This window comes from Haliotis asinina, chromosome 14 (genome assembly GCF_037392515.1).
Source record: "Haliotis asinina isolate JCU_RB_2024 chromosome 14, JCU_Hal_asi_v2, whole genome shotgun sequence".
NCBI lineage: Eukaryota > Metazoa > Mollusca > Gastropoda > Lepetellida > Haliotidae > Haliotis > Haliotis asinina.
This window is the reverse complement of record NC_090293.1, coordinates 35387816-35400991: the sequence shown is the minus strand read 5'-3', so window position 1 is coordinate 35400991 and position 13176 is coordinate 35387816. Positions and strand designations below refer to the sequence as shown.

General features: G+C 38.5%; 1 protein-coding gene across 2 annotated transcripts; it reads left to right on the top strand.

The window, feature by feature from the left end:
* On the top strand, positions 1-12711 carry LOC137261091 (polyglutamylase complex subunit TTLL1-like). Of its 2 annotated transcripts, none has more exons than XM_067798764.1 (15): positions 1-56; positions 2948-3072; positions 3723-3788; positions 4055-4197; positions 4418-4522; positions 4858-4933; positions 5617-5751; positions 6082-6190; positions 6457-6537; positions 6685-6747; positions 6977-7017; positions 7442-7487; positions 9035-9144; positions 9658-9711; positions 10295-12711. In XM_067798764.1, exons 2-15 carry the CDS (start codon positions 2960-2962, stop codon positions 10413-10415), a joined length of 1263 nt encoding a protein of 420 aa, XP_067654865.1. In that variant the 5' UTR covers positions 1-56; positions 2948-2959; the 3' UTR covers positions 10416-12711. The 2 variants fall into 2 exon arrangements, with proteins under 2 accessions (XP_067654865.1, XP_067654864.1); XM_067798763.1 differs by lacking the exon at positions 1-56 and adding an exon at positions 159-229 and having other exon boundaries at positions 10295-11122.
* The last annotated feature ends 465 nt before the right edge of the window (positions 12712-13176 follow it).

Genomic DNA, 13176 nt, shown 5'->3' with positions numbered 1-13176 from the left:
CCGGTAATTTTTACTTCCGGTACAGTCGGAATGTCGTCCGGAGCTTTTATTTTACTGTACGGGTTTGTCTTTCTTAAAAATATAGAGATAACCGATATCACTACAAGAAATCACTGTTCTAATAAATTATTAGAGTGTTGGAGTTATGTAGACCGGATGGTTTCGTTGTGCACTTCCGGTGAAAATATGGCTTCATTGACAACATGATGCTTCTTTAGAAACACAGTTGGTAAGGTAGTTTGTCACACAACGTGTTTAGGAATGCATATTTTGTGAAGAAAGCTCTCTCCGTTTAGCGTTATTTTTACAATGGACACATGAAATAGCATAAGCAGGTGCGATCAAAACAGCACAGACTAATAACCACCTCCAAAGGCCGCCCAAGACCTTGGCAAGTTTGCACATCAAGTTCATTTTGGCGAACTAATATTTTTGTAATAATGCCAGATCAACTTCACGTGCACTGAATATTATCACTGAAACATTTGACAGACTTACAGAACCGTGCCAGTTACACATGGCCATTTGACGTAATTTCCATTTACTTATATGTTATTTCAGTGTAGCAAAAATAGTTGTCATGAAGTCAGTTTAGGATAGATCTTTGTAAAATTTAGCAGGCAAATGTTAAATGATCTAGATCTGCTCTGCGCACATAATTTCAGTTCAGTTTCCAGTCACTATTTATGAACTGTAAATATTATTTGGGACGGGGAAATGGGAGGAACTCTTACCCATTTATTATTAACATGGTTACATCAATCAGGGAGCCTGTATAGAGAGGGAGAAGAGACTCCTTGAAAAGATTCGGAACATATGTCTCACCTCATCACGTGACCAGTGTAGACAATATGGCAGTAGCTTAGTATTTAAGATTGAGCTTGGTTTATTTTCAACAGCTGATTAGATTCGCTGAGTGTTGTAGCAACTGAAAACATATATGTAGAAGATAAGTTAACTATTTTGTCACTTCAGTTTAAGTTGAATAATTGTTATTAGTGTCAGTATTGGGACAGTAGATTTGTAGTTAAGTTTCAAGTCAGTATGTTTTAGCTCACTGGCTTCCATTCTCGATTCACCGCAAAAATAGACTAAATTACATTGATAAAACTTCTTTCACACATTCGTTTAATTTTTAGAAGGGAAACATACCTTTAGTTGGAAGGTATTTGCAAGTAGTAGTGATGGTTTTAGGACTTAAAAAATGGTTATGGTGTATTTGAGTTGTGTGAAAAATATGACATATTGCCGATCTGTTCTGATCCACCATTGAAATACTTCACAACGTTGTTTAAGTGTTTTTAGTCATTGCTTCAACATTTTCAAAACATCTTTCACATACACCTTTCACTCTTATGAAGGGAATATACTATCAGGTGAAATGTGTTTGCAAGTAACAGTGATAGTTTCATCATCTAAAAAACATATATCAGGGTGTATTTGAGTTGTGTGAAAAATGTGACATATTGCTTATTTGATCTGATCAGCCATTGAAATACTACACTACGCTGTTCAAGTGTTTCTAGTTTTTATTCTAAAACATCTTTCACATACACCTTTAATTTTTATGAAGGGAATATACCATCAGGTGAAATGTGTTTGCAAGTATTAGTGATAGTGAGTGAGTGATTTTAGTTTTACGCCGCATTCAGCAATATTCCAGTCATATGGTGGCAGTCTGTAAGTAATTGAGTCTGGAACAGACAATCCAGTGATCAACAACATGAGCATTGATTTGCACAACTGGGAACTGATGACATGTGTCAACCAAGTCAGCGAGCCTGATCACCCGATCCTCTTACGACAACCATAGTCGCCTTTTATGGCAAGCATGGGTTGCTGAAGGCCTATTCTACCCCGGGACCTTCACAGGTCTTTATGATTTTAGAAAAATTGTTGAGGGCGTATGTGATGTGTGTGAAAAAAATGACGATCTGATCTAATCCGCCATTGATGCTGATGATGCTTGAGGGTTATACTTCTGTGACTTCTTTCTTTTTTGTTGATCTTGATATTTTTTGTTGATCTTATTATTTGACAAAACTGGAAAGATGTTTTATAATGCTTTGTGATAATTTTTAAACTTTCTGTGTTTGAAAGGTGTGTGACAGTGTCAGTTAACATTTTTAATGTCCATGCCATTCCCCACATGCAGTAAGAAATCTGAATTAATTATTAATGTAAACAAAAATGTCTCAAAACAGATTTTTTTAAAAGGACAGCTGATGTTAAAACATGTTACTTTTGCGGTACTTTTGCGTTCTTAGCATGTTTAGTGAGGGATGGCCGTGGCGTATCATTTATTCTTTCATTCATTTTCTCTTCATTTCTTTCATTCATTCACTGATAATTCTTGCTCTTAATTCTTACTATAATTCATTCATTCATTGTAAAATTCCGACTGTTACAATAAACTGGCTGAAGTTCTGAAGCTGCAGTTGCGCTGGGAACGAGCCAAGTCACTGTATGCCAAGTCATATTGATTAGTACAAATGATAGAGAAAGCAAGGGAGTGATCTATCCCTGTCGTAGATTATCCCTGCAACAATGCACAGTCCCATAAGCTGCCATATCATAGGAGTTCTCAGCACTGTACATATATTGATTAACCTGTTGCCATTCGATAAATAAGCAACGGAAAATTGAATGGAAATTATGTGTTAGTAGGTAAGATGATCTTCCACAAATGTCCAAATTTGACATGGATCTTATGAAAATTAAATCATTTATGCCATACTAAATCAACGTGTAAGTCTATGGAGATAATGCCCAACATAACTGGCACACATCTGTATATTGCCTGTTGAGTTCCACAGTCAATTTACTGGCATGATTAACTACACAATGTCATTAACCCAATATTCCTGTACTCAAAACTCTGTTTTGCATATCCATATGATTGTTTGTGTATTGTATAGGTTTGCAATATTATTTGTTCAATTTCCAGGCAACAATCAGCATGACATCCCGTCTCAAGTTTGCTTGTGACCAGGACAAGTCTGTCCTTCTGAACAACTTTGAGACTCGAGGCTGGGTTCAGGTTGGAGCAGATGATGACTGGAACTTTTACTGGTAAAAATAAATAGTGGATATATAGGAGCAAAGAAGTAGTGCAAGGTTCCACTAGCCACTTTTGTTTCCCTTTGTTGTGTGAGGATTCAGTGGCTGTTCGACTGCACTCTGTTTATTTTAATGCTGATCCTCAGTGTGTCACTGTCAGCAAGAGACTCTGCATCACCATGCAGGTGTTTCAGGGTTTAACTTCATCATGCTACTTAGCTGTAACTATTTAGAACCTGCTTCATGTTCCCACAGTGTTAGTGGGGTAGCCTAGTGGTTAAAGTGTTCGCTCGTCACACCCGGGTTCGATTCCCCACATGGGGACAATGTGTGAAGCCCATTTCTGGTATCCCCCACCGTGATATTGCCACAAGCAGTGTAAATCCATGCTCAGTCAGTCCGTCATGTTCACACATTAACCAAGTATGCCTTGACAGTGCTGAGGTACTGTACATAGAACACAGAAAACTCACTGATCATGATAGTATATCACCTGTTCCACATACTATGTTATATCTAATGCTTTGTCAGGTAAGCATCACAAGTCACCCAGTTTAAGTACTACTTTGATTATCTCGATGACTGATGTACTGGTTTGGGGGATTTGTTTCAAGAGAAAATAATTCAGATTTCAAACATTTAAGTTACGTGTTTGTCAACAGGGCCAATGTACAGAACATCCGGAACATCTTCAGTGTGGACTGTGGCTACCGGCTCACGGATGATCAGTAAGTTACCAATCAACTGACAATAACAAATGACCACCCAGAGAAGGAAATAATAGAGGCATGACAAGACAATAATTTTTCAGGTGATCACATCCACTCTTTGGCAGGTGTTCTTAATTATTATCCCTGCGGAATTCCTAGTTACTACTGATCCACAGTCGGCAGCTGAATCAGGTTGTCAGATCAAAGACTTGGTTGATTGTGAGTGTACCTAGGTCATGCTGATCATGTTGGTTGTTGCTCACAGTATCAATCCCCATTTCCAGGGTGATCAACCACTTCCCCAACCACATGGAGTTGACGAGGAAAGATCTGATGGTGAAGAATATCAAGCGATACCGCAAGGATGTGGAGAAGGAGGGAAGTCTCCTCGCCGAGAAGGACGAACTCGGGCGATTTATACACCTGGGTACAACAATTTCTTGTCTGAACAATAATTCATATGTCCTTGCTGGCTCTAAAATTATGACTTTAGGAAAAATATTTTTACATCTTGGTTCAAAATATGAAGTATGACAGTTGAACACAGATTGAAACTGAGTCACAGGATATCAAATAGTCATTCTGGTAGACAGTTAACAGTACCTGCTAAAGCTTAACTTTTTAGGAATGGATTTTGTCAATTTCAGATTTCATCCCACAGACGTTCATGTTACCGGCAGACTACAACCTGTTTGTTGAGGAGTTCAGGAAGAACCCTAATACGACATGGATCATGAAGCCCTGTGGGAAAGGTGGGGATGTAAAAAGGACAGACTACCTATGAGGAGTGTGTACATCTCTTTTCCATAAATTATACAACCTAGCACATGACAAGGTATATATGTTGTCTTTGATACTTGCAAAAGCATTTATAAGTGTGATAGATGTACAAACTCATAAAGTGTACAAGTATCTTCAGCCTTTTCATCAACCTGCCTGTATTTGTGATTAAGCCTGGTCAACAAACAGCCTGTATTTGTTTCATGACCTTGTGAACAGCATGTCTTTGTTTGTGTTGCAGCTTGGTCAACAAGCAGCCTGTATTTGTTTCATGACCAAGTCAAGAACATGTTTTTTTGTCTTGTAGCTCGAGGTATTGGTATCTTCCTGGTGAACAAGCTCTCTCAACTAAAGAAATGGTCAAGAGATGGCAAAACAACTTCGTGAGTTTTAATTCGGGACATCAACACCATTTTCAGTTGACCTGTTGTTGTATTTAACTCACCTACCTCCTTTCATGGCCTTTTCTGTTCATGTACATTGTAGTTTTGTTGTAGTTGGGTGGTTGAGTTGTGAAAACTTTTCTTTTGAAATGTGTGATGTATTAAACCTACAGGTGTGCCCTAGTGTCAGTGATAAAATATTGTTTAAAAGGGATGTAAACCTTCACTAGCTTACAGAAACATTGGTATTCTGTTATTTTCTGTAACATTACAGAAACAATGGTTTCTCTATGGTATATATGTTGCTGGTGTCAATCACTGATTACAAATACAGTCTATCAAGGGGAAAGCTGCGAGATCATTGATTGCAGTGGTCATTACATTTTGGTTCTCCACAAGTGGTTATGTATGAAAGCAGTTTACTGAGGGCTGCTCCTTGACGTGAGAGGTTGGGGAGTCATTTTCCGTTAAAAGCACAAGGAATGAAAATGAAGAGGTCCACACTACTATTATAGCAGCTCCTTGACACACAATGCTATTACTGAGAAAGTGTAATCTGCTACTCTCGATGCAATAATCTAATTACATCATAGACTTCCAGGGCACTTTCAGTGAGAAGGCTATTTACTATCAGATAATATTGATTGTAATTTGAAGTATTTTAGCTCTGACCTGATTTGTAGGTTTACTCCGCCAACTGCAAAGGACACATACGTAATATCTAAGTACATCGACAACCCTCTGCTGATTGGTGGGAAGAAGTTTGACCTGCGTCTGTATGTGTTGGTTACTTCCTTCAGGCCTCTGAAGTGTTACATGTAAGTAGTAGCAACATCAGTGGACTTTCACTGGTTTCACTGAACACTGTGACTGAGGGATGGTGGGCTAGCCTAGTGGTTAAAGCGTTCACTCGTCACAGAGACATGGGCTCGATTACCCACTATGGGCATAACATGTGAAGCCCATTTCTGGTATTCCCTGCTTGATATTGCTGGAATATTGCCAAAAAGTGACGTAAAACCTTACTCACTCACTGTAAGCTTGATGATGATGATGTCAGAATCTACATCGATGTTAACATTATGCAGGTGTAATAACAACACAATAATAATGTGGATGCTGACCAATGATTATATGTTGTGTTGAAGGTACAAGCTTGGGTTCTGTCGTTTCTGTACAGTCAAGTATAACGCCAACATCAATGAGCTGGACAACATGTTTGTACATCTGACTAATGTGTCAATACAGAAACAAGGGGTAGGTTGGCACATTGTGCATGTACATGTTAGTGCTCGCATGCAGCGAGATTTCCCATGTTCTCGTGTCTATTTGTTGTGGTCCTTGTATGTGGAAAATGAAATTTGAAACAAGTAAGTATTGTTCAATGTAAATATAAGGTTATTGACAGGCATTTCATTATAACAGCAAAGGAATTTCGTGTATGAATTGGATAGTTTGTCACCATGAATGTTCTGGTTGATGGCTGGCTATCACTGATGTCTGCTGCTGTTCTCCACTCTCAGGAGGACTACAATGCCATCCATGGAGGGAAATGGACGGTACAGAATCTCCGACTCTTCCTGGAAGGAACACGCGGTAAAGAGGTGAGCAGGTCGATGAGAGATTTGTCCACAAGCGAGCTAACAAAATATTTCTCTCTCTTTGAGAGGTTATGTTGGACAAGGTGACTAAATTTGCCTGGTAGCTGAATAGAAAGAAATGCATAATAAATCTGCCTTGTTCTGTTCCAGGTGTCGGACAAACTGTTTGATGAGATCCACTGGCAAACTGTTCACTCCCTGAAGGCGGTCTCTGTAAGATGAACCAATGATTGTACAACACACGTGTAAAAATAATAACTGCACATGGAATAACTGCTTGTGTGAAGCAGTGCAGTTTTAAAGATATATTTCACAAATGAAAATACAGACTATTAATTGACAACATTTTGACTGCATGTGCTATGTGTAATTTTTGTACCTGTCAGTTAGAGGTGTTTGATCTGATGTGAATATATGTGTAATGAATTATGATATTTTTCAGGGTGTGATCTCAAATGATCGACATTGCTTTGAGTGCTATGGGTAAGTTCATGAAGAACAGTTATATTAATGAAAACAGATGTAGCTGAGCACAGTACCAGTGCTTTTTTCCAGAGACATAGACTACTGTATGGCATATATTCTAACCTGTGAAGATCTGGGTGAGAAGTGATCTTCAGTAACCCATGCATGTTGTAATAGGTGACTAACAGGATCGGGTGGTTAGCTTTGCTGACTGGGTTGACATGTCATTGTATCCCACTTGTGTTGGTCGATGCTCATGCTGTTGATCACTGGGTTGTTTGATCCAGACTTGATCATTTACAGAGAGCTGCAATATAGCTGTAATATTGCTCTGTGTGGTGTAGAACTAAACTCACTCATATTCCGAGAATACTATGGCTCCCTACCTGTAGTTAGTCTACTGTTTATACCTTGTTTTATGTGCAGTGAAAATCATTTTCAGGTATGACATCATTATTGATGATAATCTCAAGCCATGGCTTATTGAGGTGAGAACTTAATTAATTTTCTTTAACTGTTTTCAGCTAACTGTGAGATCATTTTGCATTTACATTTATCATGTTTATGAGTGCTTCTTTAACATTCTCATTTAGAGACTTGGGTTTTTTTATGGTCTGGTTAACAGTCCAGGGAACAGTCCAAACCAGAAGTGGGGGAACTGGGAGAAAAATGATATGAGGTCCAAACGGTTGAGTTGGTGCTGTGGTGTACAAATTAAACTGTACAGAGATAATGATGTCCAAAGTTTTGTAAGTAATAGGTACTTTCCCCCTGTTTAGTGAATGTACATTTAAATGTTGCAGGGAGTTTTGGAATTAATCACAACATTCTTTGCTCTTTAATGTGTAAAATCTGGAAAATATATCAAGTAAAAGCACATGGCTTTCGACTTGGCAATACACTGCTTCAATGTAAACATATTTAAGCATTGTTACTTCATTCTTTCAAGTTTATATGTAAGTATGTAGACTTTGTTTCAGTATATTTCTTCACTTAATGGGTATATATTTTCTTTGACACCTTGTACCTGTCATTACTGTCAACCTGTCAATTGAAAATCAAAACTTTATATTATCAGTCAACATGAAAAAAACAAATAAAGACAGTGAACAAGAACGTGGTTGTATTATCTTCTATAGAGGTGATATCGCTTAAACATATTTTTACGTTTTTTTCGTGTTAGGGCTCATTAATTAACATTAAATTACTGGGCAGTTTCATACAATTCTCACTCATTTCATTTACTGAAATTTCCAGTCTTTATACAAACATGCATGAAGTTGTCAAGAACCTTTCTCAAGTATGTTAGTATCACAATGGAGTGAAAGATAAGAAGGTACTGAGCAACTAGAGAACCTTCTTGTTCCATGCTTTAAGTGGTACTCTAGATCTCATGTGGGCCGGTGTGGTACCCTAGTAGTTACAGTGTTTGCTCGTCATGCCGAAGACCTAGCTTCGAATTCCCACTTGGGTGCAACGTGTCAAGTCCATTGCTGTTGCCCCCTCCCATGGTATTGCTGGAATATTGTTAAAGGTCGCATAACACTAGACTATCTCAGTGGGTCTCATGTAAACCTGTTTCACTTTCTAAAGTTAGTACATATCTGGCAGGAGCCATTCCCAGATCCATAGGAGTGAGTTTATTTTTACGCCATTTTTAGCAATATTCCAGAACATCACAATGCGGACCAGAAATTCCAAGATCCATGTAGTTGTTGCTCTCTGACATGGGTACTGGATAGTTACAGCAGTGGTGCTGCCTCATAACACTAGACCCCTGGAGGTGGGCTTGTTGTTGCAAGCACTGACTATCTCTCCATTCATGTAATAGCTGTTGTGTTGCCCACTGTGGTGTGAAACTACATTTACAAGCGTACATTACTGGAGCAGAAATCCAGTTTTACAATAATCATGTCTTTACAAAATAATGAAATGCATCTTTCCAAGTGCTCATTTACTTAGCTCTGTATTATTATTTCCAACATAAGAAACAATCTGGTCACAAATACATGTTGATATGTCCAGTCTGTTTTAGGTCAATGCCTCCCCATCCCTCACTGCCACCACCTCCAGTGACCGCATCATGAAGTATAAACTCATCTCCGACGTCATCAACATCGTCATCCCACCAGGAGAAGGCCCAGAGTAAATCGACACACACACTATCATTGTTACCATGTGTAATATACAATATCTTCCTCACTCAGCTCCTTTGTATGTGCCAGGCAAACCTCTGTACATGTGTCAGGCATACCTCTGTACATGTGTCAGGCATACCTCTGTACATGTGTCAGGCAAACCTCTGTACATGTGTCAGGCATACCTCTGTACATGTGTCAGGCATACCTCTGTACATGTGTCAGCACAAGAAAGTAAAGGAAGAACAATGGCGACTAATTCAATCAGGAATGAACCTTTAACTGGTCATATTTTAAGATCAGTGATTAATAAGTTAAGTTATGGCCACTGAGGTAGTTTCTGATGCACCTACGTTGACAGTTTAAAATGTTTATGCATACAATGATCTTTATGTTAGTTGTGTGAGACTTTCTGTAGTTATGTTTGTTTAAATACAACATCTTTTAACCTGTAGAGAGTAAAGTTGTTAGAATTGTCACATTTAATTTGATGTATTAAACATGTATTAAATTTGTGCAGCGTCCGATGGAGCAAGATACCATCTAAGGAGCATTTGGGAAACTTTGAACTTTTGTAAGTGACATTCTTTTTCCTTCTTTTATCACATGTCCATTTCCATGATGTTGGTATCATAATCAATAGACTGTTTCAACTCCAAGAATACTCGGAAGCTCGGGTAGGGTGGGAGAGAACACTTGTGGTACAAGCAGAAACTAGCCAGGCCAAAAACAATGCTGACTGCCAAACTGGCTGAGTTGTTTTTAAGCAGTATAGTCATCTCTAAGCTTGCCATGGTTGTAATATTGCTGAAAAACAGGACAAATGTTTATTTAGTAAACAAAAGTGGTCTGTTTGATACGACAACTGACATCATTAAGCATACAGAATACCCTTGGCTACCGGATTTGGCAGCATCCAGTTTGAAAGCAGGTGAATAGCAAGCCATTTTTTTTTCATGAAGGTCTGAAAGCTTTGTATTTAGATACTATAGAGGGCTTACCCAACCTTTTTAGCAACAAAAGTATTAAACATCTGCAGCCAACCAGTAAGCCAATGCAGAAGTGAGTTTTAATGCATCAGAAACATTTCACCTCATCCTTTTGACTTGCTGTAGTATTGTACACACATTCATGTAGCTAGGACCTTGACATTACAGATATGATGAGGATCTGGCTCAGGCTGACCTTGTGAACCAGGAAGTGAAGAGGATGGGGGCTGCTGGGACAGGTCCTCGGGGTGCACGAGACAGAAGATCAACCCATGCAACCTGGAAATAATAGCAATAAGATTCCTGAACAATGTCAGTCAACAACATTCCTGAAAAATAGCATACTGCATAGCTCAGTCATTACACCTGTCCTGTGTGCACATCTCACAGTGCTATGTTCATCAAACTACATGGCAACATACTTTTATACAAAAGCTGTGAACGACAAATGAGAGCAGATGTCTCATGTATGTAATACACTTGTTACTGCAGAGAGATGGTTGTTTGAATGTTAGATCTGCCTTTGATGTACATTCCCAGAATTGAATCCGTCCAGTTTAATTTCAACGCTGCTCATGCTATATTATTTTGGTTAAAAAATCATTAAAACCATTTTAGTATCATTGCCGTCTCACAACTAGCAATATTCAATCTGTTATGATAAATAGCCTGGACCTATGGTTTGGTCAAAATCATGCATTTCTAAAAATGGCCAATGAGACTGATGTTGTAGCCAGGAGAAATCATCTTCTGAGTTAGTAATGAGGGACAAGCAGATGTTACATCATTCCCAAAGTGAAATCACTGCAGGAAATTGTTGTGCCATGGAGGTACAGTTTACACTGGGGAACATACTGAGAATTGTCAACAAGATTACACTTCATTTATATGTTATCACACAGATTATTCATAACTGTACACAACTGTTTGGTCATGAAACTCATGATGTAAATATTTGCTGTATTTATTAATAAAGGTGAACTTTGTTGTGTGCTGTGTACTGAATCAATTCACTGATCTGACTGGTCATTACAATCTGGAGTTTGTTAGAAAAACAATTTGAGTTGGACATGTTTCAATGTTATCTATTCTATTTACTTCAAGAACAATCAACAATTCATCTCCAAGCATCTGGCACCTACAGCATCTGTATAAGATAACAACAGTTGTGTCTTCATTTGAAGCACAATGCCACATCTACCAGGAGGACAGTCTATCTGTGTCAGTATTAAGCTGCAGAAGGTTTCTCACAGAGCAATTTAGCATGAGTCAGGATAAGTATAAAATATCAATTTTATTCAGAAAATTAAATATTTTACAAATTCTTCTGTACAGGGACATATCTGGATGTCCCTGCTCATCCCCTTCCATTTTGTATGAAACCACTGGGAGCTTAATTAGCCATAAATAACTCTATAAGTGGAAGTGATCTCTTACCCCCATCTCATATACTACTCTGTCACCAATGCAAGGCCTCGTATACAGAAAGAAATCATTAATTTTGGAGGCCTATCCAGATTTCGACCTCAGATGTTTACATCCACCAGCTGAGAGGCATGATCTCTTATCTATGATATAATGTGACCATTATGTTTTGAGCATACAGTGGGAGGATGACTCAGCTGTTTAAAGTTTGTGACTGGTGCTATAACATTTAAGTAGAGATATATGAGGAAATGTTCCTATAGTAACTCAATAAAGACACATCAAGTTTGAAGTGTTTTAATAATCGTTAAATTACTCTTGTGGCGTCATTCCATTATCTGCTCGCTGTATTACTTTTCAGGAATGGAGCGATGTGTACCACTTTGAAGTTAAAGACTTCATTTTGTCGTTTGACATTTACTTTTGATATCAGAAATATTCCCAATACTTTGAATGTATTTTAACTAGGGCAATATCCTCGTAACTCTCCATTTCTTTAAAATAATGAGCCTCGACTCCATTATTTTTCAGTAACTGAGAGTTACTCGTCCATTACCCTACACTTAACAAATCAGTTGAGGTTAACCCACGTTGGGTGTGGAGTGTCCTTGGATGGATATTTGGCAGCTTTACTCGTGAGAGTTTCATTCCTGTCCCACAACGAAGCACAAGTGTGATCTCACCTTAGGCAAGTGAGCTTGCCCGTGAATTGCCCCTGCTGTGTTCATGAACTGCCTTTTCTGCTCATGAATTGCCTATGTTCTGCTCATGAACTGCCTCTGTTCTACCCATGAACTGCCTGTTGTGCAAATGAATTGCTTCTGAAATACCTCGTATGACTGTTAACCTTGATCTTCACTGGCAGCTTGGGTTATCTGGGGTGATAATGCTTTTGCGCTTTGGGCATGCACAAGTGCTCTATAAAAAGTCATTAATATTATATTTATTATGAATAGAAGTATTAAAATTCTATATTCAGACTGGTATTAATGTGCTACACTGGATTAAAATGAACCGTAAGCAATATCGAAAATACTCACACACCAGATGTACACAAGATGAGTTGGTTGCATTTGATTGTATAATGGAGTTTCTTAGCCTACAGGGAACGCAGCTGTCCCTGAAAACGAACTTCCCTTGTTGATTAAACCATTGATAACTATCGTCATCGTCCTTTCTGTGGATATGTCATTACCTGTCTCCACGAGTCTATTATTCTCTTCGCTTATGGGTTTTACCTCTTCGGAGGCCTTGCCTTTGTTGTCTACGTGTTTACTTCTGCCTCGAGTGGTGTTTTCTGGCTCCATCCTAGGACGTTTCTGTTTCCCCTGGCTGTGGAGTTCGAACGGAATGGGCGGAAATGGTTTTGTCTGGACACATCACCTGAATTAATTCTTTTTCTTTTAGACTTTTTTCTATTGAGATGACTTTTAAGCAACGTCGGTTGCGAAATATTTCCTCTTCAGTCTCGCATACTTTTGACATATTTCGTTGAATTCTCTCCTGAGCAATTAAGGAGTGAGGAACTTGAGCGACCTGAGGCCCATTTCTGCAGTTTTCCGCCTGTATATTGTTTGACTGTTATTCGGAGCAGTTTAAAATCATTCCATATTGATCTAGATTGC